The sequence below is a fragment of the Meleagris gallopavo genome, chromosome 4, assembly GCF_000146605.3.
Source record: "Meleagris gallopavo isolate NT-WF06-2002-E0010 breed Aviagen turkey brand Nicholas breeding stock chromosome 4, Turkey_5.1, whole genome shotgun sequence".
Taxonomy (NCBI): Eukaryota; Metazoa; Chordata; class Aves; order Galliformes; family Phasianidae; genus Meleagris; species Meleagris gallopavo.
In genome coordinates, this window is record NC_015014.2 from 63,396,944 (window position 1) to 63,423,120 (window position 26,177).

Below are 26,177 nucleotides of genomic sequence, written 5' to 3' on the forward strand. Positions count from 1 at the left end.
AGGGATTAATAAAATGCTGTCATTGGTACCACCATAGTCAGAAACTGCAAAAACTCAAAAGCCCCAGACATCCTTTTAGGGAAAAGCCACGTCCAGCGTGATCCAGCTATGCTGGGTAAGCAAAGTGCTGGAGGCAAATGTGACTCACTGATCAACTCCTAGCCTAGAGAAAGTGATAAAAAACCCAGTTTCTCATTAATCCTCCACATCTGAGCACAACAGTGCTCTACCACAAGGAAATGGCCCATTCTCTAACACCCGCCATTCCATCTTGGCATCTCTGGACATGATTTTCACTGACACTTGCAGAACAGAATTTGGCTTGTTGGAGGCCATGCAAACGCTATCCAGCAGCAAAAAGGCACCTGACAGCTGCATTTCTACAGCCAGCATGCTTTTTAAACGTAGATACCTCAGCATCCAGCATTATGGCCACGCAAAGCACCGAGGCTTCTCCTGTAGCAAGCAGAAGGGCAGAAGTGCCTCCCAAAATATCCCCTTCATCACAAGAAGTCATGCTTGCAAAGAAGAGGAGCACACCATGACCTCCAGCTGCCCCTTGCCTCGACCACATGTTACTCCTGGGAGCAAAGCCAGGCTTCCCTTAGCAAAGGGAAGATGTTTTCAACATCTTCACCACTCCCCTTGTGACAGCTTCAGTTCCATCTGCTTTGAACTAAACAGGCACTGACACCAAGCTAAAAGCAAGCCTAAAGGGAACAATCAGAGGTACAGACATATATTTTCCCAGCAGACATCAGCACCCTGAAAAATACAGGCTGGGAAATCTGGGTAGTTTTATGAGCCTGGAGGTTGCCAACATGGTACACCAGAGAGTTGGGTGATTAATGGTCTGGAAATGTGCCAGCACTGAGAGCTGACACATTTCATGTGGCACTGAGCTACATGGGTTAGTGGGCATAGAGGTGATGGCTTGATGGTTGGACTTGATGATCTTAGTGGCCCTTTCCAGCCTTAATGATTCCATGATTTCACAACCCAGCCCTTTGCCCAAGCCCAGAACACAGAAGGATTTAAGGCAGGGATCACTCCAGAGCCAAAACCTGGAGATCTTTGTCCCTCTGCCATCTCATCCCTCTGCAGCCGCACTGAAGTCAGCCAGCCACAGGTCAGGACCACTGAGGGGTTTGGTGTCGTTTCCGCCCCTGTGCCCATTGCTCAAAGCATCTTCAGCTCCATCTCCATGTCCCACAGCAATGGGGGAAGTGTGGGATGGATCTGCAGTGGATTTGGCAGCAGGAGCCTTCCCAGCCCAAGGGGAAGCAATCAAGAGGATTTCCAAGAGCAGAGGAGAGGGCACTGCTCTGCCAGGTCAGGGTGCAGCCATAGTGTGAGTGATGGAGGGTTTGGAAAAGATGTGGCCCCAGAGGTATTCAAGGGATTGTGGTCAACGCAAACCTCCTGGTTCAGTATTTACTTGCAGATCAGCCCCAGTGCAGTGAGTGCATTGGGAGAAGAAGGATCAGATCAAAGCCCTCACCAGCAGATTTGCCTCCTTCATTAGCAAGGTGAGGCTCATCTCATTCATCCATCCTGGCATAGTTGTCATCATCTGTAGAGTGGGATCAGGACTGCTCTCCATGTCAGACATTCACTTCTGAATCCCTGATAAAGAATTCAGGATCTTAGTAAGTAGGGCTGGATAAGGAACATGCACTTTCTCCAGATTTCTTTGCAACCGAGCACTGCTCCTCCTATCCAAACTTCCCTACCAATGAGCCATCACTGATGCTGAAGGCCACGTGGGATGGTGCAGACAGTGCACAAGGCAAACACGTCAAGATCACGTAAGCAACAACACACAACAGAAGGAAAGAACCCCATCCAGTATTTTCTCCATTCTGTCTTCTTTCTGGAAGAGTTTAAGATGCAAGGCAACCCAGAACTGTGAGACCTCAGCAAGGACTAACCTGGCCTGGCATTCTTCAGCTGCTGCATAAATAGCAGCACTCTGCATGACATCTGCCTTTTTTTATTATTATTATTATTTCTACTGCTTTTTTTTAAACCAGGAGCACACTGACCACTTCTTACTGATGTGGGTTCCTTTCCAGGAGAGAAAATTTGCCAAAAAAACAAGAATTAATTTTAAGTGCGATCTTAAGTGCTCCTTTCTCTCTCTAAAATAATAGCAACCTTTGCTCCTGATGGTTGGGTTCCAGCACTGCTGGAAGCCAGGAGGTAATTTCCACCCCATGGAAAGTCTCTGAAGATTTCAGCTCAGCTCATTAACTCTTTAGGAGGAGCTGCTCCTTCTCATCCACTCTATGCACTTTGGAAAAACTTCTGACAAGCCTCAGAGTCTGCTACCATACCTCCAGGGGATGCAATGCGTAATGGATTTTAGTAAGTAAGGAGCTTAAATAGTTGGTGTGGAACCAGAAAAACAAGAGAGGAGAGTGAGGAGCGACTGAAAAGAAGGGCACAGCACTCTCTGCTCTGCCCTTCTGGGGAGGGAGATCATGGTCTGACACCTCTGCCACCTTCAGCAGCAGGATGGATGAAGGCATTTTAGGACAGGATACATCTCTTTCTCCATTAGCTTCAGCAGGAAGAACCAAATCCTCTGTTTCCAGGGAGCTGGATGGGGGTGAATCCTGGCTGTAAGCCCAACCCCACCAGTCAAACTGGAGGCAGTAACATCAGCAGGGTTAAAAACACAAGAAAATCATCCCTGATTCAGTGCCATTGTTCTTAGCTCCTCCCAGCCTTTGTATGGAAGAGAGAGAGAGGCAAAAAAGAGCTCAATTTGGATTCTTCTATTTGCACACATTAAACGATGCTTCTTTCTACAGCCCGGTGCCCTGCAAACATCAAATGATTGGTTCTGCTTCTCTCTTTCATGGTCACTATAAAAAAAGGAGGTTTCCAAATGCAGTTGTTATGGGGCCAAGGATTCCCTCCCATTCAAATTAGAAACATGGCCCAGAACCCAATGACAGATACGTGCTTAAAGGCAGCTCAAGTTGCTCTTCAGCAAAAGAGATGAGTGGGATATTACCAAATACCCCAAGCTCATGAATGTGGTTTAGAATGATCATTTGGGGATGGTTGTGCAGCAAAAGCCCATTTTTGGGGGAGAAAAGAGGGTGAAAGCTCTGATTCTCATTCCAGAGTTTCCAGCGCGGCCATCTTACGTGCACTGCCTACTTCTCCCTCCACCTTCCTTCCCCTTCAAGGCAGCCACGATGGCTTTGCCAACTCCACCTAAAGCAGGAGGAGTTTCAGCTCCTGCTCTGCTGGGATCCTCAGGAGCAGGAGGAGATCCACCACTGATTCTTGTGCCATGGAGCTGGTGGCAAAGGGTGCCCAGGGCTGTGTGTCAGCAGCATGAGCCTGGGTGGCAATGCAGAGATATGGCCATGGCTCCTCTGGCACGGGGTTGGGCTGTGGAGGCAGTGGCTTTGGCTATGGGGTCAGTGGACACCAGGGGGTCTGCACATCCATTGCCCAGATCCCCATCAAGCTCAAGCTCCCCATCAAGCCCCAAGAAGCTCAGGATGGAGATGGAACCAGTTTTGCTACCTGCAGAGAAGTTGGTTCTTTAAGCCTCATTTTTTACATCCCTCGAATCCTAAACTGAAGCAGAATTACCCCTGCTTTATCCCATCTCAGTAATGAGTGACTTAGGGCTTTTCACATGACAGCAGAGGCATTTTTCAGAACAGCCTTCTCACAAGGAGATGTCACTTGACAGATTTTGGCTGTCTGCTTTCTCCATTCACCCACTACTATCCTAAACAATACCGATTTCATCTCTGTTTGCCACTTCTGGGGCTGTAACTGTCCCCTTCTGTATCACTTGTAACAAATCTTTACGCTTTGAATTTCAGGCCCAACTGCTGGAGCAGCGTAACGAGGGGCTGGAGACCACATGGGGATTTCTGTGGGAGCAGAAGTGTTAAAACAGCAACACTGAGCTAACACTGGGAACTTCTATTGCCAACTGGAAGAGGCAGCAGGATGTTCTGGGAACGGAAAGAGCCAAGCTGGCAACAGAACTGAGCAATATGTAAGGTATCATGAAAGACTGATAAATACAAGAGAAAGGAAGTTTTTTGAAAATAAAAGCTCCAAAACTAGAACTGGAGTGGATCTGGTTCATTTTAAATTGGCAGAGCTGCACAAGATGCAATGCCACTAGCAATGTCCATCTGTATGATTTGTGTTGGCAGCTGTGTCCATGCTGGGCATTTGGAGATGAGGCAAGAGGAAGAGACCAAATTTGTGCCTAAGTTGAACAAAGAGGAGCAAAATTATGTTTTCTCTTCCCCTCACAGGCAAGGAGAGGAAAGGTGTGCAGGGAAGGAGTGTGTTCTGCTCCAAGAGCTGAGGGCATTTCAGACCTATTCAAACACTTCCTTGGTGTTTGGTAGGAACAGCAGTGAACATTGCTGGAGAGACAGTGGTGAGAATGCATCTCGCTCTCCAGAGACTCTAGAGGGACCTACAGGCCAAGTTGAGGGAAGATTTAATTAAAGGAGTTGAATCCCACCTTCAGTCAGTCGGTTGCAGCTCAACGTGACCCTTTGGGACATTCGTGTACCCCAGCTGGTCAAAGCCTTCTCTGCTCTGCCCAGCAATGTTCTTCTTGTGCCTAAGAGGATGAGAGAGGAAATCCATTTAATAACACAGTAAAACTCATGTCCTTGAAAGGTGCAGTGCTGGGAGCTGTAATCTCATTGCATGTGGCATTAAGCAGAATGCTCCTTCATTGCATAAACCCTTCTGATGTGCTTGGGGACATGGATAGTGTCTCCACGAGCAAAGCTGAGCTGGAAGCCAAGGTGGAATCCCTCACCCATAGTCAGCCTTCAGAGGAGCCCATAAGCAGAATGACGACTTCTTTTACTTTTCCTCCAACTATGCCTCCTGGGGAGGCCCACAGAGTTCAGCCCTTACAGCCCATCACTTAAGGTCAGAAAGATTTTTGTGTTCCGTGCATACATCAGACCAGTCCTCCACATTTCAAAGGCACTACTGTTGCATTGCATGGGCAAGATCCTAAGGAATCTGTTTCTACTTGATTGTAGAGTGCCATAGAAATGGACAATCGCTCACCTTGCTGCTGCCCCAAGGGAATCGCTCAGATCCAGGCTCCCACTGCAGGCAAATCGATATGATTTTTCAAATAACGTATGAAACCAAAGCCTGGAGGTGGGTGGCTGCACTGCTGTCATCCAAAGCTTCTGGACACTGCTAAAAGAAGCTGGGCTGACAGAGTCCTACAACAACAAGGGACATTCACAAAAGGATTTATGCCCCACTTTTGCTTCTTCAGATTTCCCAAGTTGGGCAGAAGATGTTCTTTAAAGGTCTGCTTGGTACATTCTCTGCTAACACCTTCACCAGCTGCTATGGTGTAAATGAGTCAGCTGTGACACCAGTGTTAAAGATCTCAGCCTTATAGCTTGAGACTGGGGGCTGCAACCCCAGCACCCCATAGCAGTTCTCATCACTGACATCTGGTATTTATTTTCATTGCGTTTTCTCTCTCCAGACTATGAGGAACTGAGAGAAGCTGCTGGCAAACACAGCTTGCGTAACATAAAAAACCAAAATTAGGGAGCTGAATTGGGTGATTCAGAGACAACTGGAGAGCACGAAAACACCAAAACCTAGGGAAGGATGACTCAAGGACCATAATGTGCCAATGGTAATTCCCAGGCCGTGGATTTCCAACTCCTCCACGAGAGAAAGGGAGCAATTAAGGTCGTTTTGATCATAGAATCATAGAACCATTTGAGCTGGAAGGGACCTTTAAAGGCCATCCAGCCCAACTCCCCTGCAATGAACAGGGACATCCACAGACTGATGAAATACACATCAGCTGCTTGACTCTTGCACTTGCTGATAATCCAAAGTAGAGAGCAAAACGCTCTGTGGGTGCTGGTCCAACCTGCAGGAGGTTTACATGGGGGAATCAGCAATGCATCCAAGCCCATCAGCTCCTTTTTCAGACACCACCTCTGTAAGTGTAACCACAGGAGGCACCGAGGGACAAGAGCACCATCAATCCAGATGCTGCTTGTACCACTGCTGTGAGTAGGAAAGAGCTCCAATATCAAAGGTGCATCCTCTATAACCTCCTGCAGATCAAAATACTCAAAAAAAAAAGAAAAAAAAAGAAAAAAAAAAGGGCCACTACATGTCTCACCCCCCACACACTTCTTCCATTTTCACCACTCACCCAAGCATACTACTCCAATCCTGCTCAAGCCAATTGGCACTATTTGGTTTAACTGAGCTAGCTCAAAAGATCTTGGTGGGTTTTCTGGAGTCCAAGATCATGCTCTGCTGCTTTGCCCCATTGAACCAGAGGACCTGGAGGTTCATTCAGGGACCCCTCTCCTTTTGGGATAAGCACACTGCATGGCCACCCACCCCTTACAATCCTTCCCCTCAAATTTCTGTCCAAAAGTGCTGTACAGTTGCGCTCAGTGTTACTTGCCTCAATAACATGAGAAAGTGTTTCCCAAAATGAAGGAAAAAATGGCTTTTAGAGAATGTGGAAGGAAGAGATGCACTCACAGAGCCATGAAATGCAGCCAGAGCCCAGACTGGAGCAAGGTGACCTGGCACAGGAGGATGAAGGACACCGTGGAATCACCAAATTTGCTCCATCCTCTCATGCACCATCCCTGGAAAGTCTTTGAGGGCCCTGGAGCCGAGGAGTCCAGCGAGGCTACTAATTTGGGCTTGCAATCAACCACTGAACAAGGAAGGGGAAAAACGCAGTAAACAAAACCCAGCCATTAGCTTGGAACTTCCACCCTGCCCCTAGAAAGCATGCTGCCCTCCCACACGGCGACGCGGGCTCCAACGCTGTTCCCATCTCTCCAAGCCATGGACACACACAAGTGAATAGCAAAGTTGGGAGGAATGGAGCCCCAGTGCCTCACTCAATGTTGGAGGCAAAGGAGTGAGTCCCAGGCAATGAAGGAGACTTAGAGCTGAGGGACAAGGAGACAGCATTTTTTTTTCCTGAGGATTTGGCCAATTTGGAACAACCACAACAGTGACCATGTTCCAAATGCAGGTCTCTGTTTCAACTAATACCCCACAAAATAAGTTACGATGGAAAACACTCTCACCAGTAATATACAGAAAAAAACCTTGACAAATAGACCTGGTCCCAATGACATTTGCCAGGCATTCAAAGATGTTGCCTTTCCATAGGCAAAGCCAACGCAAAGTTGTCATCTATCACTAACCTGCACACAGGGCTTTATTTGCTAGTTGTCAACGAACTCACTTTTATTACTGATGCTATTTATTGAACATCTGGTTGTGTTGTAGACTCATTCAGGTTGGAAAAGACCTCCAAGACCTCCCAGCCCAACCCCAACCCATACCACCATTCCCACTGACCATGTCCCCAAGTGCTACATCTCCATGGTTCTTGAACCACCCCAGGGATGGTGACCCCACCACCTCCGTGGGCAGTATTCACCAATGCATCACCACTCTTCCGGAGAAAAAATAATTCCTAATATCCAGCCACATTCTCCCTCAGAGCACTTACTCACAAGCTGAGGTAGCAGCAAAATGCAAAGCTAGGGAAGCTCACTTTGATGAGTGAGAACTTGACATCTTCATCCAACCTATAACAAGGCAAAACCTTTCACATTCCTGAAAACACGGAGCACCAGCACAAGCCATGATTTTCACTGTGATTACACAAGACTTCAATATGACCCCACTGACTTAACAGCAGTCCTCAATTGCGTTATGGGGCAAATCTGCTTTCTCCATTGGTGAGCACAATGCATGCTAAGCAGCTCCTGCTCTGCATCGTAAACATCTTGTGGAAGTTTCATCCAGCCTCGCCCCGTTTTCCACACAAATAAAAGGAAGAAGGTGCTGCACTGGAGGCAGAGGGAACTGCACTGGGGCCCCAGCACACCACCTGCACCCAGCCCTCCTCACCAGCAGCCATGTCCTGCTCCCATGGCACCAACGTTGTTCGCATTGGCAATTTCAGCTCATCCTCTCTCGCTCTTCCCAGGAATGGGCAAAGCTTTAGTAGAGTCTTGTCTCGCCAACGTGGGTTGGATTCCTTCAGCACCAGGAGCCTCAGCGGTGTAGCACCCTCCAGGCCCAGAATAGCTGTAGGAAGGTGTCCTCCTACAAGATGTGGGTATGTTTTTGGTGCTGCTGGAGCTGGATTTGGCTGCAGAGGTGCTGGCTTTGGTTATAGGGTTGGTGGATCCTCCGGGCTGCGCACCATCGTACCCATCACCGTCAATGAGAAACTGCTACAACCACTCCAACTGGAGCTCGACCCCAACGTGCAGACCGTGAAGTACCAAGAGAAGGAGCAGATTAAGACCCTCAACAACGAATTTGCTTCTTTCATTGAGAAGGTGAGCAAAGAAACCCTCCCCAGCTCCAGTCCCAAGGAGGTCTAGCACGGAAAGGGCGAGGAATCTGGGTAATACAGCTCTGTTTTAGACACTGAGGACAACTTTAGAATGTCAGTTGAGCACCAAGGTGTTCTTTTCTAGAAGTGTTATGAGTTTGATGCATTTCCACAGGGCTTACCCACAAAAAACCATGTGCACAAAAGAACAGTGGAGTAGGAAAACATTGCATTCAGGTGTACCAAGAGCTGCATTTTATGGCTGTTGCATGGACATCACCTCTCACAACCACTTAACCCTCATCTCATTTCCTATTTTGCTCTCTGGGATTCAGGTGCGATTACTGGAGCAGCAGAACGAGGTGCTGGAGACCAAGTGGAGCTTTCTGCAGGGTCAGAAACATTGCAGGAACACCATCGTGCCCATGTTGGAGGCTTGTATCAGGAACTTGAAGAAGCAGCTGGAAGCGCTGGGGTGCAACAGAACCCAGTTAGAAACACACCTGAAAGCAGCCCAAGAGGCTTTGGAAACCAACAAGAAAATGTAAGTGAGAACATTTTGATATTATAAATTGTCCTCAGAGAACAGGATCATAAAACCATGTCACAGTTTACAGAAGTGGACCAAACAGAGGACACATCTCTTCTAGATTCTCTCATTCTTTCCTAACTCAAGGAATTAACACTTACAGCAATTCCAAGTGTTCCTCTGTTCTCTGGTGCAGCAGTCAAATCGGAACAGTTCTGCTGCAAATTTGTAAGAACATCAAAACCTCTCTGAAAGCAAGCGTGTTTTCTCATGGGCTATGAAACAGAACAAAACATCCCTAAATATCATCTGGGGAAAAGGGGGGAAAAAAATAGGAGGGATTCTTTCTTGAAGTAAGTCTGCAGAATCCCAAACAAAGATGTAATTGTGCTGAGCTTGAAGACTCCCATTTTCCCACGCAGGTATGAGGATGAACGCAGCCAACGGAGCTGCACTGAGAAGGAGTTGATTGCCCTGAAGAAGGTGAGCAAAGGCCATTTGAACCCTCCTGTTGTGTCCAGGTCTTTGGGGTGCATGCAGGCAGTGATTTCTTTCCCCCAAAGCATTGCACAGAACAAGTACCAGCAGGAGCTGGTGCTCAGGTGTGCTTGAACTCAGACCAGCAGTAGTTGTGCAAGTAGGAGCTGGCGTGCAGCCACGCTACCTGCACCCAGTCCCCCACCCCAAGGGCAGCCCTGAGTCGTCTCTCGCTAATCAGCTTCCACTAATCAGCTTCCTCCTTCTCTCTCCACTGCCATTTCAGGACGTGGACTGCTTTTTCATAAACAAAGCAGAGCTGGGGGCCAAGGTGGGAAGGATGGAAGGAGAGTTCGACTTCCTCAGGGTGCTCTATGAGGAGGTAAGCAGCTCCCTGTTGCTTCAGCCTCTGCATTTCTCAGGCAGATCTGGAAGGTCTATCCTGAAGGACAGGGGAAGAATGGTCCCCCCCTTATGGTGAACGGGGGGGACCAACAATCCATCCCTGCGTGGTCACTGCAAAGTGGGGAGCAAGTGTACGAATGGGGTTGGATGGGACAACAGCAGTGCCAGCATCTCATTGTCACCTCCAGGAGAGCCACCAGCTGCAGGCCCACATCTCAGACACGGCAGTGGTTGTGCAGATGGACAACAGCCGGGATCCTGATCTGGATGGCATTGTTGCCAATGTCAAGGCTCACTATGAGGACACCGCCTGCAGGAGCAGGGCAGAAACTGAAGCCTGGTGTAAAGGCAAGGTGAGAAAAGCAGCCAGAAGGAGGGTGTGGGTGCATCTTTCCTCTGAAAACCCAGAGTTGCTGTGATTTAACTCAAAGCACGTGCTTTTGGGGACGCACAACCCACGTCTTTGGGGCTTTTGCAGTTTGAGGAGCTGCGAGTTACTGCAGGCAGAAATGCTGATAGTCTGCAAGAGAAGAAAAGAGAGGCGGCTGACCTGACACGGGTGGTCAAGAAACTGAGTGGAGAAGTCAGGAGTGCCAAGGAGCAGGTGAGTACCACCAGGTCTGCTGGAACCATCAGGGCAGAGTGATGCTGAATTGTTGTTCCAAACATGTCACGTTTACAAATACCAAGAGACATTTAAGGCTGACCACATCTTTGTAGTGCTGCAAACTGGAAATGGCCGTGGCTGATGCTGAGCAGCACAAGGAAACATCCATCAAGGATGCAAAGAGCAAACTCACCAAGCTGGAGGCGGCTCTGCAGAAGGCGAAGCAGGACCTGGCCCGGCAGCTGTGGGAGTTCCAGGAGCTGATGAACGTCAAGCTGGCTCTGGACATCGAGATCACAACCTACAGAAAGCTGCTGGAGGGTGAGGAGAGCAGGTGGGTGGCAGATACCAACACAAGATCCTTCAGACCCATGTGCCAGAACAGGAAAACCAACGGGGCGGTGCTTTTCAGAGCTGCCCTGTGCTAAATCCACCTCACAGATCAGCTCTCCCCATCAGTCCCACCACACATCCACTGGCGCAAACAGAGGCTGTCCTGCTGCCTGCAAACATTTGAGGCTCACATGGCTCTGCATGTGAACACACGTAACCAAGTGCAACCTTCCCTCTACAGGCTCTGTGCAGAAGGAGACATCCCTGTCAACATCTGTAAGTTGGAGCATAAAACTTCTTCCAAGCTTGGGCATCTCCTGTCTTTTCTCCCAGCAATTCCCTACACTGAAACTCAGCTTTGTCTTCCACAGCTGTCTGCCATTCCCAAGGAGGTCTCGCCTACAGCCCAGAACCAAGCTTTGCTGGGTTGGCCAATGGAAGCTCATGCATTAGGAGAGGGAGCAACCACATGAAGGTTGTGTCCATGGGCAAGCCAACTGTGTAAAGAGCTGCAGATGAATGGCAAGGCTGGAAACGAAGCACAATGCACACCCTGCTGCCTACACACAGCAAGAGCCTGGCTGGTGCAGGAGCACATGTGCCCAGCTCCCCTACATTGCACACCTGTTTTCCATGCAGAGGGATACAAAAGGCAAAGAGGGGTATTTCTGTCAAAGAGATTTGCTGTTTCTGCTAGGGAATTCTAGGAGCAAACCCCAAATTCCCTTCACAATCCCCTTCTCATACGCAATTCACATAAGAGGCCCTTGGTGTAATTCCTTGCTCTTTCTGCTCATACAGACTGAAGGATGAGGATGAGGTGTAGGACAGAGCTGCTGCAACCCATGACCTTCTAATTAGGGCTTCATTCAGCCCTCTTGTGCTAGCAGCTCCCATATATAACCTATTGCTATAACCTAGTTATATCAGCTGTCCTGATTTACAGATACACCTCTGACATCAGCAGAACTCACCCAAAGTTGCCTAGTTTCCCTACACATACCAATTTCACATCCCAACGGGTGGATTTCAACGGCTGTTGCTGTTTGGAGGCAGTTTGCTTTTTATTTGCATTACCTGTTTGGAAACCAATCCTCGACTTTCCCTTTTACTTCAGGGTTTATAATGGTCCAGCTCATCTGATGCCATAAATACCATCTTAAATTAAGGATCTTGGGGCCTAAGCCCACTGTCAAAAGTGACAGGGGCTGATCCATCAATAAGCCTGGCCACAGGTCACAAAAGCCTCTGCTGTCGTGTTCAAGGGATCCAGACCCAGCCTTAAACACCTGGCATCAGCATCAATCACCTTTTCAATCTGCCAGTACCTATTAAACTGAGCTGCTAGTGTAAATGCATTTATACTATTTGAGGTCTGGGAAGGGGAGAGGATGCAGTGATTTATTTCTGATGACTTCACATTTTGTCTGCAATGCTTGTCAATGGCTTTTATCCCAGTTATAGTCTCGCATCTCCAATAAATCTACATAGCAATTCAGTTACCCAGTGGCTTCTTTTTGGGGAGAAGAAGGGTTGGTTTTGTCTTTGCTCCAGGATCTCAAATGTCAACACTTACAGGGGTCTGACAGGCAGGTCCAAGCCCCATGTCCCCTGACAAAGTCCTTCCATGTCCCTCAATCTAACAACATCCTGCATGCAAGGAGCTTACAAACCTCCCTCCAAAGCACCAAACCTCTCTCCGAGGCACAGCTCTCTTCTTGCATGCATGGAGCAGGAGCCAACTCCTGCGTGGGGTTACACATCTTTATTAAGGTAGGGTGGAGCTCCGAATAATTTTCCTCCCAGGAAAAAAAAGGAAACCAAAACAAAACACCATTTAGAGGGCACTGACTAAGCAAAGATGCTCTCGCAGTTTGCATAAAGCTAACTGAAACTTCTCATTACCACCATCAATGCCTAAATCCCCTGAGAACAGCACTGACTGCCCCAACTTGCCCAGGATCTCTTTGCATCCTGATGGCAGGAGCTGCTGGGTGTTTTGGGGCCAATTTGTCCTCTCTCTGCTCTGGTACCAGCTCTCAATCCGAGCATTCTCTTCCCCCAGTAGAGTCTGGGTAACCTCTTTTCCTCTTCACCAGATGGAAGGTTGGCTTTAGAATCTCATCAAGCCAATTAGGCTCCCCTGGTGCACCCCATCTTCCCAAGAGATGTGCTTCCACCTTGCTCTTCTGTGCCTGGTAGAGCTCAGACCCAGCCCAACCCATAATAAACACAAGGTGATAACCTCAGTCAAGCCAGAGCAGGATTTTGGCCTTTGTAGCTGCTAAAAAACTGATGGAAAACACACAAACAAATGCAACTTGAATGCAGGGGAGCTGCAGAAAGCCCCAGCACCCAAAGCTTTCCTCCCAGTCGTTGTTGCCACCAAGTCCTCGCTGCTCTTCTGCCACAGTTTCCCTATAGAGAAAAACAGAACTTACCTCCTTTGTAAACCCCTCTGCTGCCTGTGGACAGCATGCATCTCCAGAGCTCTCAGTCCTGTTGTTACAGCAACACACATCCACAGCCACATCCTGGTGTCTGCTGCTGGAGAGAGAGCACCAGAGGAGGGGAGAAACAGAAGGGCTGAGAGCAAGCAGAGCAGCAGAAACACTCCAAGGAGCACTGGCTTGGAGAATGAAATAAATTACATTATAAAGTATACTTAAATATTATAAATGCACATAAATGTTATGCATTTTATCCCACAGAAAGCAGGAGGAAGAGGCTGCAGAGCCCTGAGCTGCAGCAGATAGCCTGGATGTACACTTACACAGACACCAGCAAAGCTGGAAGAAGGAAAAAAACCATTTCACTGCTTTATATTCAGAAAGCAGCCAGATTTTATTGTATTCCAGTTAGTAGGGAAAAAGCAAACCCTACTGACCACGAAGTCAGCTGGAGGTCTTTAAGATGTGTAAGGCATTTGCATGGAGCATCCTGTCCAGCCATTAATGTGCTGGCATGGGGGCAGAGGCATTGATGTCTGATTTTAAGAGCAGCGAAGGGCTTTGAGGTGTACTGTGGGAGGCTGTAATTAATCACACAGCTGTGTGCAGAGAGATGGATGTCCTCCTGTGTTGTATCCCTGCCCCAATCACAACGACAGGGACAATAGGCTGGGAGGGGAAACTTGGTATCACCCTTCCCCAGGGGGTGAACAAAGAAGTGCCCCTCCGTGGATCAGAGGACTCACCCATCCAAGGAGAGATTCCCTCTGCAATTCTTTTGCTGCCCGTTGGGCTCCATCTTCCCCTTGACTCCTCTCTTTGCAGAACTCAACAGCCTGCAGTGCTCCATGTCCTCTGAGTCCCAGTTCACAGCTCCACCAGGACCCATAGCAGCTGCTGGGGCCGCCCCAGCACTTGCACCAGGCATGTTCCCAGCTCTCAGCTCCCAGGAACACCCTTAGCTCAGGTGGTGGAGGCCTGATGCACATTTCAGATGCTCATTATCCATCTTAATCACTGCTGCAAAACAAGAGGCCAAAAAAAAATCCTCCTCGGTGCTGCGGTGGGCGCTGGGTCACACCTGTCTCCTTTTGGAAATGCAAACAAACACCTCACCCACTGCAAAGCTGTTCCTGAATTACAGCTCCTGAATGCAACAGGAGGCTCAGGACACACCTGGCTTTGCACTAATTTAATAAGTAGAGGTTAAATTCCAACCAGACCCAAGGAATGAACCAAAAACACGAGGTGCATCCATCCCCATGGCCTCACAGAGACACGAAGCACTTGAAGGGTGCAGATCCCCATCTCCCCAGCAGTGAGCATTGTTCTGTGATGTGGGAGAGCTGCAGCCACACCTCCCACGTCCCTGTTCCCAGATCATCACTGCACACAACACAACAGCAGAGACAGAGCCTCCATTCCCAATTAGGCATCACAGAGCCATGCAAATGACAGCAAGCAGCTGCTTCCCCTGCCCAAAAACCATCTGGGCAAGGCCTTTCTTTGAGCCCTTTGTTTCCATTCACTCCAGGGGATTTCTTTTTGCATTTCACTCCCTCGGCTGTGACAAGAAAGAGGTGAGCTGGGTGTGCCAGGCTGATAGCACGGCTCTGCTGGGCACACGGGGAGCTGCCCTCCCTGCATTAGTGCCACGTGTGCTGTAAAACCACACACCCAGCCTGAGCTCTGCACTCATGCAGTGGGCTGGGATGACAGAGTAGGGTTTGCCACAGGCACAGCATCTCCCAGGCTTTAATGGTCTCATAGCCACCGTGGTGCTGCAGGAAACAGCTTTTCTCACTGACTACGGAATTTCTGCCTGGCCCCATTTCTATCCCATGGAATGACACCTTCAGCACTGGGGGCTCACCCCACATCTGCACACACTGCTCACCTGTGCTGCCCCAAAAGGAGCAGCAAGGATCTGTCCTTGTGCAGATTCATTTTGCTGAGCTTTGGCTGCTTGCAAGCAAAGCATTTCTCCCAGAGTTTGGCTCCTCTCTGCTCAGCATACGGTGCTCAGAGAGGGGTCGGTCCCAACTGGTTCCAGTTGTGCTGAGGGCTGGGCTGAGCCAAGTTGAGGGAACAAAACCAGTCCCATCACCCAAACCCAATGCAAAGCAGGGGAATAAATTCACCCATGGGTGAGACTGCAGGCAGCAACCCCAAATCCTCATCCCGACCACAGCGTGGCACTGCTCCAAGGGACACAGCCTGGAGGGAGGCGAGGACTGGGATGGTTCTCCAGGCTCTTAAGCAGCAACACACGAGGAACTCAGCTGGGACTGAAGAAGCACACAGCAGGGCAACTTTATTAACGGCCTCATGGCAAACTCCCAGACCACAAAGGTATAAAACATCAACCAGAGATACGCTGCTAGGACACGGCAGAGCACGCAATGCAACAATTCCATGCAGTTTCTTTGACTTGTTTATTCAAAAATTCTTCCTACCGCAGTAACAAACTATTTTCCCCGGCGTGTTTAGGTTGAAGACTCATTTTGGCAGGAACAAGGAGTTATTGTAATGAAGCATCAACAAAACACGCTTTTTTCCCAGTGGTAGGAGAGACCCCGGATATCACTAGTAATGCTCTGCAATATAGGGTAGTAAACAGAGGCACCCAAGGGTGGGGAGTGTTATCTCCCATTTCAGTGTGCTGCTTGTAATTTTAAGCAATTTCCATACCCTTTAGGCTTTGGGCTTCTGTTAAGAAGACAGAAAGGACGAGTTTGTGAGTTATTTTGTTATACAGAACCTATAAAGGAGATCTGTCTGCATTGCCTTCAGTAAGAAATTAGCTTCCATTAGACCAGCATTGTTCAATTCCATTTCTGAGCCAATTTCTAAAGAACATAAGGAGAAACCCAAAGCAGTTTCACCATTTTCTTCCTGGTATATTTTAAGAAAACAACCCCAGACTGAAATCTCAGTCAGGGCTGGCACTTTCTGAGCAGCCCAAGGGAATGAAGTCTTCCAAATCATATTCAGAGGGAGATAATCTGGTCTCTTCTGTAAAACCACAGCAGAAATGTGGAAAAGCTTGCCACAATGATTGTTTTGCCCTTCAAAGGGTGAAAGCCAGCCCTGAGCAGGGGTACCAAGCATACAAGTAACAAAAGCATTAACCTGCCCGCTTCCCTGGAGGAATTTCACCCTACAGGCTTGAACCTGCTCTCAGTGGGATGGCTCCCACTGAGTTCAACAGTACAGGGTCAAGCCTTAGGTGTGACGCAGCAGGGTCAGGTACTCTGGTATATCTTATTCCAATTCGTTCATCACTGCAGAAATTTTGCAGCCAATTTGTCCTACGAAAGGCAACCAAACTTCTCTTTCTGTGTTTTCCCTCCTCCCGTGTCGTGGGTACCGCTGGGTTCCGTTCCTGCCTTTACTTCCTGAAGCTTCTGGTGGATGAGGTCGTGGTGACGGTGTAGGATTTGCTGGAGCCTCCCGAGGAGAAGCCGAGCGCTCCGCTGCCCATCCCTGCTCCCAGGGCAAGGCCTCCACGGACCCCTCCTCCCAGGAATCCACTGGATCCACCACCGCTGGAGGTGACCATGGCTGCGGCGCAGAGAGAAGCAAAGCAACCATAAGCATTGGGGAACAGCAAAACCCAGCCTGGCCCCCTTCTCAGAAAGGGCATTTTTAAATCTCAGCAAACAGATGAGAGCTTCCTAAGACCACCTGCTAAACACAACGCCCAGGACACAAATATCTTGCTCCAGTTTGGCACAGAGCATGTACCAGCTGTGCGTGCAGGGGGAGTTGCACCCCCCTCCCCCATTCATCACTCAATGGCTCAGGGCCTCCTGCAGAATGGGGAACCCAGTACCATAAACACAGTATCAGAAATACATTCTGCTCATCTCGTGGTGCACCAGACATGCCCACAGCCATCAGCAGCAATAAGAAGGTGAATGGATGAAAAGCAGATTCACTGGTTAAGAGCAGTGTCTCCAAGACACCTGCTTATGTCCAGCACGCAGGTAAGGCAAGTGACCAGTGCTTCCCAAGGTGGAAAGACACCCTCTAACATCACCTTTCAGCTGGCTTCTAATGCAGGCTCTTATCTTTCTCTCAACTTTTCTTTTTAGTGCACTTTTCTCCGTACAAAAATGGGAGGAAGGGGACAGGGCAAGGGGGAGTCAATATTCCCCCATTTTAACACTCACACAGATTCATTCATTCATTCCCCCATTTGTACAGATGAGTTAGAACTGAAATCTGCCATGGAGCCAACAGCACTATCAACTTTTGTCCCGGGGGGCTACCATTTAAGAAGGGGTTAATTAAGGCAGGGCACTACAAGGCTCCAGCATGCAGACCCAGCTGATCCCATCTGCATTTCCCCTAGAAACTATAAGAGTAACTATTATAAATAATAAAATTAACTCACAGATGTTGACGCTGCCAACCCCATCGCCAGCCAACCTGTTGGAGCAGAAAAACACAAAGGCAAAAGGGAAGAGAACGGGTTAGACTCTGCATTACTCAGTGTTCCCCCAGGGCCTCAGTGCTGGGGATGAAGACAATGGCAGTGAGTTATTACTGCTGCTGTAAATAATTCAGACAAGATAAGTGTGCCATCCAGCGCTTTGTTCTGGCCCTACATTTACAAGCTCTGTTATCACCTGGAGGGGAGGTGCTGACAGAGCACAAAGAACTGTGGCTTAATTCTATGGGAATTTAAGCCACTTGGAAATCTTCTTCCACGTCCTCAAATGTACAACGGAAAGCAGCACTTATTTCCTTGTATGTTTTCATCAAACTATCCACTCTTCCCCAGATCTTGACAGTTTGGCTCTATGGCCAAAGCATATTCAGAACCAAAAATCAGTTTAAAATGCAAAGTTTTCTCTTCCGTGTTTCCTTCTAGAAATTGGAACTGGGCCCTCATGATGTCACCACGATACAAAGGGTTGGATCCTTCATGAATGTAAACTCCCCAGGCAGAACCCACCTGCTCTCCTCGCCCTCCAGCAGCTTCCTGTAGGTTGCAATCTCAATGTCCAGGGCCAGCTTGACGTTCATCAGCTCCTGGTACTCACGCAGCTGCCGGGCCATGTCCTGCTTTGCCTTTTGCAGAGCAGCTTCCAGTTCCTCCAGCTTTGTCCTGGCGTCTTTGATAGCCAACTCACCACGTTCCTCAGCTTCAGCAATGGCAGCTTCCAGCTTGGCACGCTGCAGTGACAAAGCAGAGCATCTTAGATCTCACCACCCATGGACTTCTGGCACAGGCCAGTCCATCTGTGGTTCTGCAGAGCTCAGAAAGCTCCTTCCAAAGCCATACAAACTCATGCCTACACATTTTTTGGGTCACCAGAGGGAGATCAGCCTGTGAAGGAAGCTCACCTCATTCGAGGACATTGTATTCTGAACAGCAATTCATCAGACCCTACTTCTCAGCACCAATTACACTTTCAGAGGACTTTCAGTTGACCCTCAGTTTCTCTGCCCACCCACACTGCACACAACAACCCTACAGTTAGGGTTAATGCAAGCTCTGGGTTTCCCTCTTTATGCCCCAGAGTTCATTCACAGCCAGTTGATCTCCAGCAAGCTTTGATGTGAGGCAAGCATGGGCTGCAGCAGACCTGCAATTAACAAACAATGCACATACCCCAAAAAGCATCTCTATGGGGGTACATCAAGCTGGCAGCCTAATGCACACCCACCAGTGTCCTTTGCACACCCAGAGAGCTTCGTGTTTGGCAGGAAGGGCTCACAGTGAACATATGTTTTATACTCTCATTCATTATTCAGGGAGCTGCACTGGGTCAGCTTTTTGCTGGTAAATGTATGTGGAAACATCCCTGCCCTGAAACCAAATAAACATGAATGGATGAATCACAATGGCTTATCTCCAGCCTGTGAACTGCTGGTTGTTCACAGCCAACCTTCAGCCCCAAAACGGTCTGAGCCATGCACTGTTCTGGCTCTCACCAGCTCTACTGATAAAGCGATAACCGCCTCTGGAGAAAGCAAACAGAACTCCCATACAGCTAAAAAATCCTTTTGTGTGCTCAAACATGGTGTTCCCTTCTGCACAAAAGGGAGTGGACAAAGATCCCAGCAGCAAAATGGCACAAGGAACGTGTGCAGCTGAGCACAGCTGAGCAGGTTGCTGCATTCAGCGCTGCCCTTTGGAAAGGGCTCTGCATCTCCCCATTTCTGCACTCCCAGGACTCTATAGCTCAGCTCCTTTTCAGCACCGTATTTGTGGTTTTTTTCTCCTCCTGCAGAACTGATGTCTTCCAGGATGATGGCTGCAGCTATCCCAAACTGCTTCTAACAGATGCTGCCTTAAGCTTTGTCTCCCGGTCCACCCGCTGCTGATAAACCCACTGCTCTGCAGCAAGAGAACAAGGGCAGCTCCTCACCTGGGCCTTTGCATTTTCAATCTCGCCCTGCAGCCTCTGGATCACACGGTTTATCTCTGTGATTTCATTCTTGGTGTTGCGCAGATCATCCCCGTGCTTCCCAGCAGTGACCTGCAGCGCTTCGAACTGCGACACAAGGAAGGATGGAGTCAGACCAGCAGCCCACCACAGGCTGAAACCTCTCCACACTCATCATATGTAGGAGAGACGGAATAATAGAAGCTGTTACTGCCCTTCTCTCTCCCAAAACTCACCTTGCTCTGGTACCAGGACTCAGCCTCTGCCCGGCTCCTGTTGGCAATATCCTCATACTGTGCTTTGACCTCTGCAATGATGCTGTCCAGGTCCAGGTTTCTGCTGTTATCCATGGACAGCACCACAGAGGTGTCAGAGATCTGGGCCTGCAGCTCACGAAGCTCCTGCCAGTCGCATTAAAAACAACACTATTAATCATTGATAAGGGCCTCTCTTTTAGAAGCCAATTACAGAGAGAATCTGAGAAGAAAAGGGAAGCAGATAGAAGTTCATTGAAACCATCACTAATTAAAAGGAAACCAACTGAGTCACATCAATTGTGCACAGCACAGCAGCAGAAAGGGAGCCACTTGTTATCACTCCCAGGTTAAGAGCAAGGTTAGCTGACTCCTCTCCTGAGATAAGACCTCGGCATGAAGTGCTGGCCTAAGAAACTTCAGCATCAGCTTCTCAGCAAAGGGCCAAATTCCACCATCTTACACAAGGGTGCAATGTGCCTGCTTGCATCACTTTCTTATCTTGTAAATGATGCCGAAGATAAATGAGTCTGGGACAAGGAGTTTTCCTTTCTCTCTTTCTCAGACAGCACACAAACACACACATCAGTGTTTCAGCACTGAGTATAATGCATTGCTTTCCTTGCTTTCACACTAACTGCATAAATAACTAAAGCATGTCCTAGCTGTGTTTGCAACAAAACCAACTCGCATCCCAGACAAGGAAAAACTACTGCGAGAGCTCACAGAACCTGTACTTCACTTGCAGCTCAGTTTTGCTTGCTTGGTCCCTCCACTACCTTTCTTATCTCTGGCAACAGCATTGTGATGCCCTCAGGCATCATTAGTGGTACTGCACTGCAGCACCCACAGGAAGCAGAAGGGCCTTACCGCTTCGTAGAGAGATCTCAGGAAGTTAATCTCATCCGTCAGCGCATCCACCTTGGCCTCCAGCTCCACTTTGTTCATGTAGGCAGCATCCACATCCTAAAAGAGTGACAATCCAGTGAGGTTGATGGAGTTTTGGTGACCAAGACCAGACTTTGCTGGCTTCAAAAGCAGCCGTGCACCCAGCAAGTTCCCCACATCACCTGCTCACCATCGTCAAACCCTCAACCCCCCCAGCATGCCCTAAAAGTTATCCAGGGGTGCGCTGAACTGCTGGTCCCTGTACGTTCTGCAGGGTTCATAGAATACCTTGAGTTGGAAGGGATCCATAAGGATCACCCATTTCAACTCAGTGATCCCAGGACTGTGCCTGCACCTATGTTTGCACAGCCAGTGACAGTTTGGACCACACAGACCATGGAAACTGGGCCTTATGGTCTCTCTGACTTTTTAGGTTTTAAGAGTCAAGGCAGGAAAAGATAACCTAAAGAAATATACAGCCATAACGTGTGAGATGCACAGGGGCTGCTTCTCCTTCCCTGTTCCTACAGCGATCCTGGTGCTCACATAGAAGCAGAAATGAGAGCTGAAGTTGGGTATCCGGGCAGAACAGCAGCAAAGGGATTGGAGGAGCAGGAGGGGGAGAAGGGCTGCACCCAGGTTTGATCAGACCCAGCTAATATTCAAGGTTCACACCTTCTTGAGCACCACAAACTCATTCTCTGCTGTCGTGCGCTTGTTGATCTCATCTTCATATCTGCCAGGAGAGAAGGAAGCAGTTAGAGCCTGGGTAAAAGGAAGCAATGTCTCAGTGAAAAGTTACCCAATTCTGCCCTCTCTCTCCCCATTTCTCCCTTTCTGAAGCACTTTGCCAGCCTGTGATTACCCAAGCAAGCCAGTCACAGGCAGAGGTTTGCTGCTGTGATCCACTGAGGATCTACATTTTTTGCATTGAAGGTGCCACGTTTGAAAGCTATTGTTTGGACAAACTGATGCCTGAAAGCTGCTCTGGTCCACACTGCCACCACCACTAAGCTGGGAAGCACTTCTCTCCCACTTTTTTTCCCATTGCACATAGGGAGTTTTCTGCTCCTTATCCCCACTCATGCACAGCCCAGTGCTGGCCTGCTGTGCTCTGCGTCCCGAGGCTCTCAGCTCCTTCCCTCAGCCACTGAGAGAACAAATAAATAAAAATGCAGAAGAGATGCAAACATTCAGCACATTTATCTGCACTGATCAAGGGGCTGTTAAAGCTCTGCTCACTCTGTACTTCCTTACTCCAGGCATCCAAGCACACTGTGCAGGTGCAAGTCACACCTAAGAGTTGAGTGCAATTATTCTGCACAGAGTGGCTCTGCTCTAAAGCCCCACAGGCTTCTAATAGTGGCCACATCCCTTCTTTAAGTGTCTGACTTGAGGTGCAATGACTTCAGTTCTCAGCAGACATAAATCATGCTGCATTGGCTTTATGGATTAGCCTCACAGATTTTCTACCACCTGCAAGCCTGGCTCTCAGAATCTGCTTTTCAGAGCTGTGTACAGCCAACCTGCTGACCCCAGACAGCAAGAACCTGCTGTGTGGATCCTGTAAGTCATCTCAAAACTAGAGCAGGAACCACTTTAACCAGCTGCTTTGGAACGGCTGCTGGCAAAGTTAGAGCTCTGTACTATTGGCACAGTCCTTGGATGGCTAGCACTGCAATTTGCCTTCCAAAGTTTGAGCTAGTTCAGTTTTAAGCCTTCAGGTAACACTCCTAGTGCTTTGCACTGGAAGCTTGCCCATCCATGCTGGTATAAGCAGGTGTTGTCCTTTTGGAGGTCATTGAACTGCATCCGTTGCTATTGCAGAGCACTGCACAACACGGGCGCTGCACCTGTGCTGCATATGCATAGCAGAAAGGAATCAGAGCCCGGCCTCTAGCAGAGGTAATCAGAGAGGTGTACAAACAAAATAAAATATAACACAGCACCAATTGCATTTTTTATAGAATGGTTTGTTGAGCTCTATTTGCAACAAATCATTCAGTGCTCTCCGTAACTCCCACGGAAAACCCAGCACAGCCCACACAGAGCCACGTGGGCAGCACTACCCAGAGCATTCCTGCCCTTGCTTACTTTGAACCACACCCTGAGTCAAGGCAGTGACCAAATAAGGGACCGAATTGCATCCCCTGGAGCCTGGTGCATATCAACCTCCTCCCCTACCTGAGATATTGGTGGGGAATGGCTGTGTATGAAAATGAGGCAACAGGCACATAAGGGGCTACTCATGTTTTAGGTATTTGATTCAGGAGATGAGATTTTCTTCATACGAATGAGGAGAAACAGGTCCTGAATTCCAGTTACCCAATCCAGCACCTCAGGCTCCTAATTCCTGCTTCCCTCCCCATATAGGGTTTTGCTCCCCAGCATGGACCCCTCAGTGGGAGGAATAAATAAGCACCTGTGCACCTTGTATTCGTGTGATATGCAGCTAAAATTAGGGCTACAGCTCCTCTGGGTGCAAACCAGTTCCCTGCTGCTGCCGTGCAGAGAAACACAGTGCAACTGTGAGTAACTGAGCAGAGCTGGGAGAACATCATTCCCATGCTCCTCCTTGGGAAGTGCTGGCTATTGACTTTCCCTAAACACACCCTGGGGATTATCAGATGTTTGCTGTCAGTTCCTGCTTGATCCAGTTTGCCAGCCCCCTCTTTTCTTTCCTTTCAGGCATTTCCCTGTAGGGCTGCACTGGGCACAAAGGCTACTTTCTTGATAGCACTCCTCACAAGCAAGTGATTCGGATAGAAAAACTGCTAAAAAATAATGCAAGTCATCTGCTCCATTGCCTCCCCATGGAACAAGAAGCAGTTTACCCACCTCCTGCAACCTGCAGAGCTCCTATGGGGCTCCTACAGACCCAGACAGTCCAACCCAAAGTAAGAATCGATCCCTGAGGAGGCTGCAAAGCAAAGCCATGGGGATGGAGCATGTGAGAGCAAGGTGCCAGGAGCACCACATCACCCAGGCAGCTTCCTTGGACAGACACCGAGCAAAAAAACAAATCGCCCTCCCTAGCAGAAAAGCTGGGGACACCTCTACCAATCTAACTGTTCAGCTATACCGTTAGACGGTTGGATTATACATTACTTGGCCTTGAAATCCTCAACAAGATCCTGCATGTTCCTCAGTTCACCCTCCAAACGCCCTTTGTCATTTAACAACCCGTCCAGCTGCCTCCTCAGGTTGCTGATGTACGCCTCAAACATGGGGACGATGTTACTCCGGGTGGTCTTCTGGTCCTGGAGCAGACTCCATTTGGTCTCCAGCATTTTGTTTTGTTGCTCCAGGAACCGGACCTGCCGAGAAACCAAGGAGTCATTTGTGAAAGGATGGGGAAGGGGGGGAATCTGACACTGCAGAGCTGGGATGCTGGGGGATGCGTGTGCTGTGGATGGTATCTGAAGGATGCACCGTGTGGATGAAAAGCACCTACATTCTTTAAAGGGTGATAAAGTCCAGAGGGAGCATGGCTGCTCTGGGGTTTGCCTTGCAGGATTGAGGCTTTGTTTGAATTAAAGATAAGGAGATTCTGCTTGCCTGACGTGTAAGAGAAACCACTCAGAGATCACAGTGTCAGCCAATTAAACCCAACTCCACAGCTGGATTCCTAACATTTTGAGGATGCCAGAGCTGGTTTACAATACAGGGTCCCCAGTCCATTGGTGGGAGATAACAGAGCTGCAGAGGTACAGGGCAGTGCAAACAAACACAGCAAGCCCTGACTTACATCAAAGGTCTGTTCTACCAGGTCAGCTCCTTTCCAAATAGCCCCCTCCCTCTGATTTGCTGGTGCGTGTGGGGCTGCAATGCCAGCTAAGTAAAGGGGGTGCAAAGCTGGCCTAAGCAGAGCAAAAACCTCTGCTGACAGCAGAGATTTAATAACAGTTATTAGACTGCAGGAAAATCATATCAGGTTGGTGAAACCCCAACCCCAATCACGAACCCCCACCCCGTTAAGTGAGTTTTGGGTCAGGGCTGCATTCAAGCCCAGCGCAGCCAGCCTCACCTTGTCAATGAAGGAGGCAAAGCGGTTGTTGAGGGTCTTGATCTGCTCCTTCTCCTCCTTGCGCACCCGCTGGATGTTGGGGTCGATCTCCAGGTTGAGGGGGGTCAGGAGGCTCTGGTTGACCGTGACCTCCTGGATGCCAGCCCCGGGGGCGATGGCCCCACCGAACCCCACGCCTCCATAGCCGTATCCAGAGCGAACGCTGTAGGAGCTGCTGCCTCCGAGGGAGATCCGCTTGTTGGCAGAGCCCAGGTTGTAGAGGCTGGAGCTGCCAAAGCCCCCTGCCTTGCCAAGGCCACTGCCTCCACGGACAGAGGAGACGGAGCTGACCCGTATCTGGCTGACCCCTGGGACGGCCACGGAGCGAGAGCTGAAGCTGACGGAGCGGGACATGGCTGCTGCGGGTCCTGCGGTATCCCCTGTCCTTAAACCTGAGGGTAGCTGTGCTGGGAGACCAGGGCAGGGAGCAAGTGAGCTCTCCTGTTTCGCTTCCCCTTTTATCCGTTAGGAGAGCTGGGCTTGGCTCGAGGGCAAAAGAGGGATCGTTTTACTGCCTGCAGATCTGGGTGTGCCTGGCAGCCCTCCCACCCTCCGTCAACCTGCTGAACCCGAAGGGAAGGGCCGGGGAAGGGGGACAGGACACACCTGGCGCCCGGTGCTGTGCTCACAGCTTTTGTTCCGCAGCTCCCCGTGTCCCTGCCACCAGCACAGCTGAGGGACGTGAAGCACTGGGCTCCTCCGTGCAGAGAAGAGGTGCAGCAGGACAGGGCTGATCCCCATTTCCTCGAAGCTTCTGTTCCTCCCTGCTTGCGTGAGGGGATGCTGGAGTGAGAAGAGGGGGAATATGCATTGATTTCTAACTCATTGCATTGCAGGCAGCCCCCTGTGCAGCAGCAGAGAGGAGATAAGGGGTCTCAACTCAGTTTCAGGTACAGCCAAGTTTGATAAGAACCAAAGCCAGCTCACACCGTACAGTGCCCTGCCAGCCTGCTCTGTGCAGAAGAACATGAGATGCCACAGCTGTCCCCGGACGCAGCATTTTTGCCATCCTTCCCCTGTTAGCTCTGAAACAAAGGTGTTTTTGGTGGGTTGCACCTTGCAGGTTTAAATACTCAACAACAATACTCTCCTTTTCAAGACTGAAAAGGAATCATAGAATCGTTTGGAAGGGATCCTTAAAGGCCATCTATTCCAAATCCATTGCAATGAACAGGGAACCTACAGCTCCATCAGGCTGCTCAGAGCCTGGTCGAGCCTGACTGGAGGAAGCAGGACAGATTCCTGCTTAAACTCCAGGGCTCCCACGCAGAAGTGGTAGAGACACAAGAAATGGTTTTACAGGCCTTCTGCATTTTTTAATCACTTTAAAGGGATACGCATCTTTACTACCAGGTCATAAATCCTCCAGTCGGGCCAGAATGTG

At 49.3% G+C, this 26,177-nt stretch overlaps 2 protein-coding genes across 2 annotated transcripts; one reads left to right on the top strand and one right to left on the bottom strand.

Annotated features, from left to right (window-relative positions):
* Window positions 1–7,469: 7,469 nt before the first annotated feature.
* LOC100545478 (keratin, type II cytoskeletal cochleal-like) lies at window positions 7,470–16,038 on the top strand. Its single transcript, XM_019615019.2, has 9 exons — window positions 7,470–8,387; window positions 8,719–8,927; window positions 9,335–9,395; window positions 9,676–9,771; window positions 9,983–10,147; window positions 10,273–10,398; window positions 10,515–10,735; window positions 10,976–11,010; window positions 11,091–16,038. The coding sequence occupies exons 1-9, from the start codon at window positions 7,959–7,961 to the stop codon at window positions 11,237–11,239; spliced, it is 1,491 nt and encodes a 496-aa protein (XP_019470564.1). The 5' UTR covers window positions 7,470–7,958; the 3' UTR covers window positions 11,240–16,038.
* LOC100545322 (keratin, type II cytoskeletal cochleal) lies at window positions 15,601–25,241 on the bottom strand. The gene is made up of 9 exons (XM_003205997.4): window positions 24,755–25,241; window positions 23,836–24,044; window positions 21,403–21,463; window positions 20,710–20,805; window positions 19,822–19,986; window positions 19,568–19,693; window positions 18,148–18,368; window positions 17,584–17,618; window positions 15,601–16,748 (listed from the first exon to the last, which is right to left on the bottom strand). The coding sequence occupies exons 1-9, from the start codon at window positions 25,145–25,147 to the stop codon at window positions 16,576–16,578; spliced, it is 1,479 nt and encodes a 492-aa protein (XP_003206045.1). The 5' UTR covers window positions 25,148–25,241; the 3' UTR covers window positions 15,601–16,575.
* Between the last annotated feature and the right edge of the window lie 936 nt (window positions 25,242–26,177).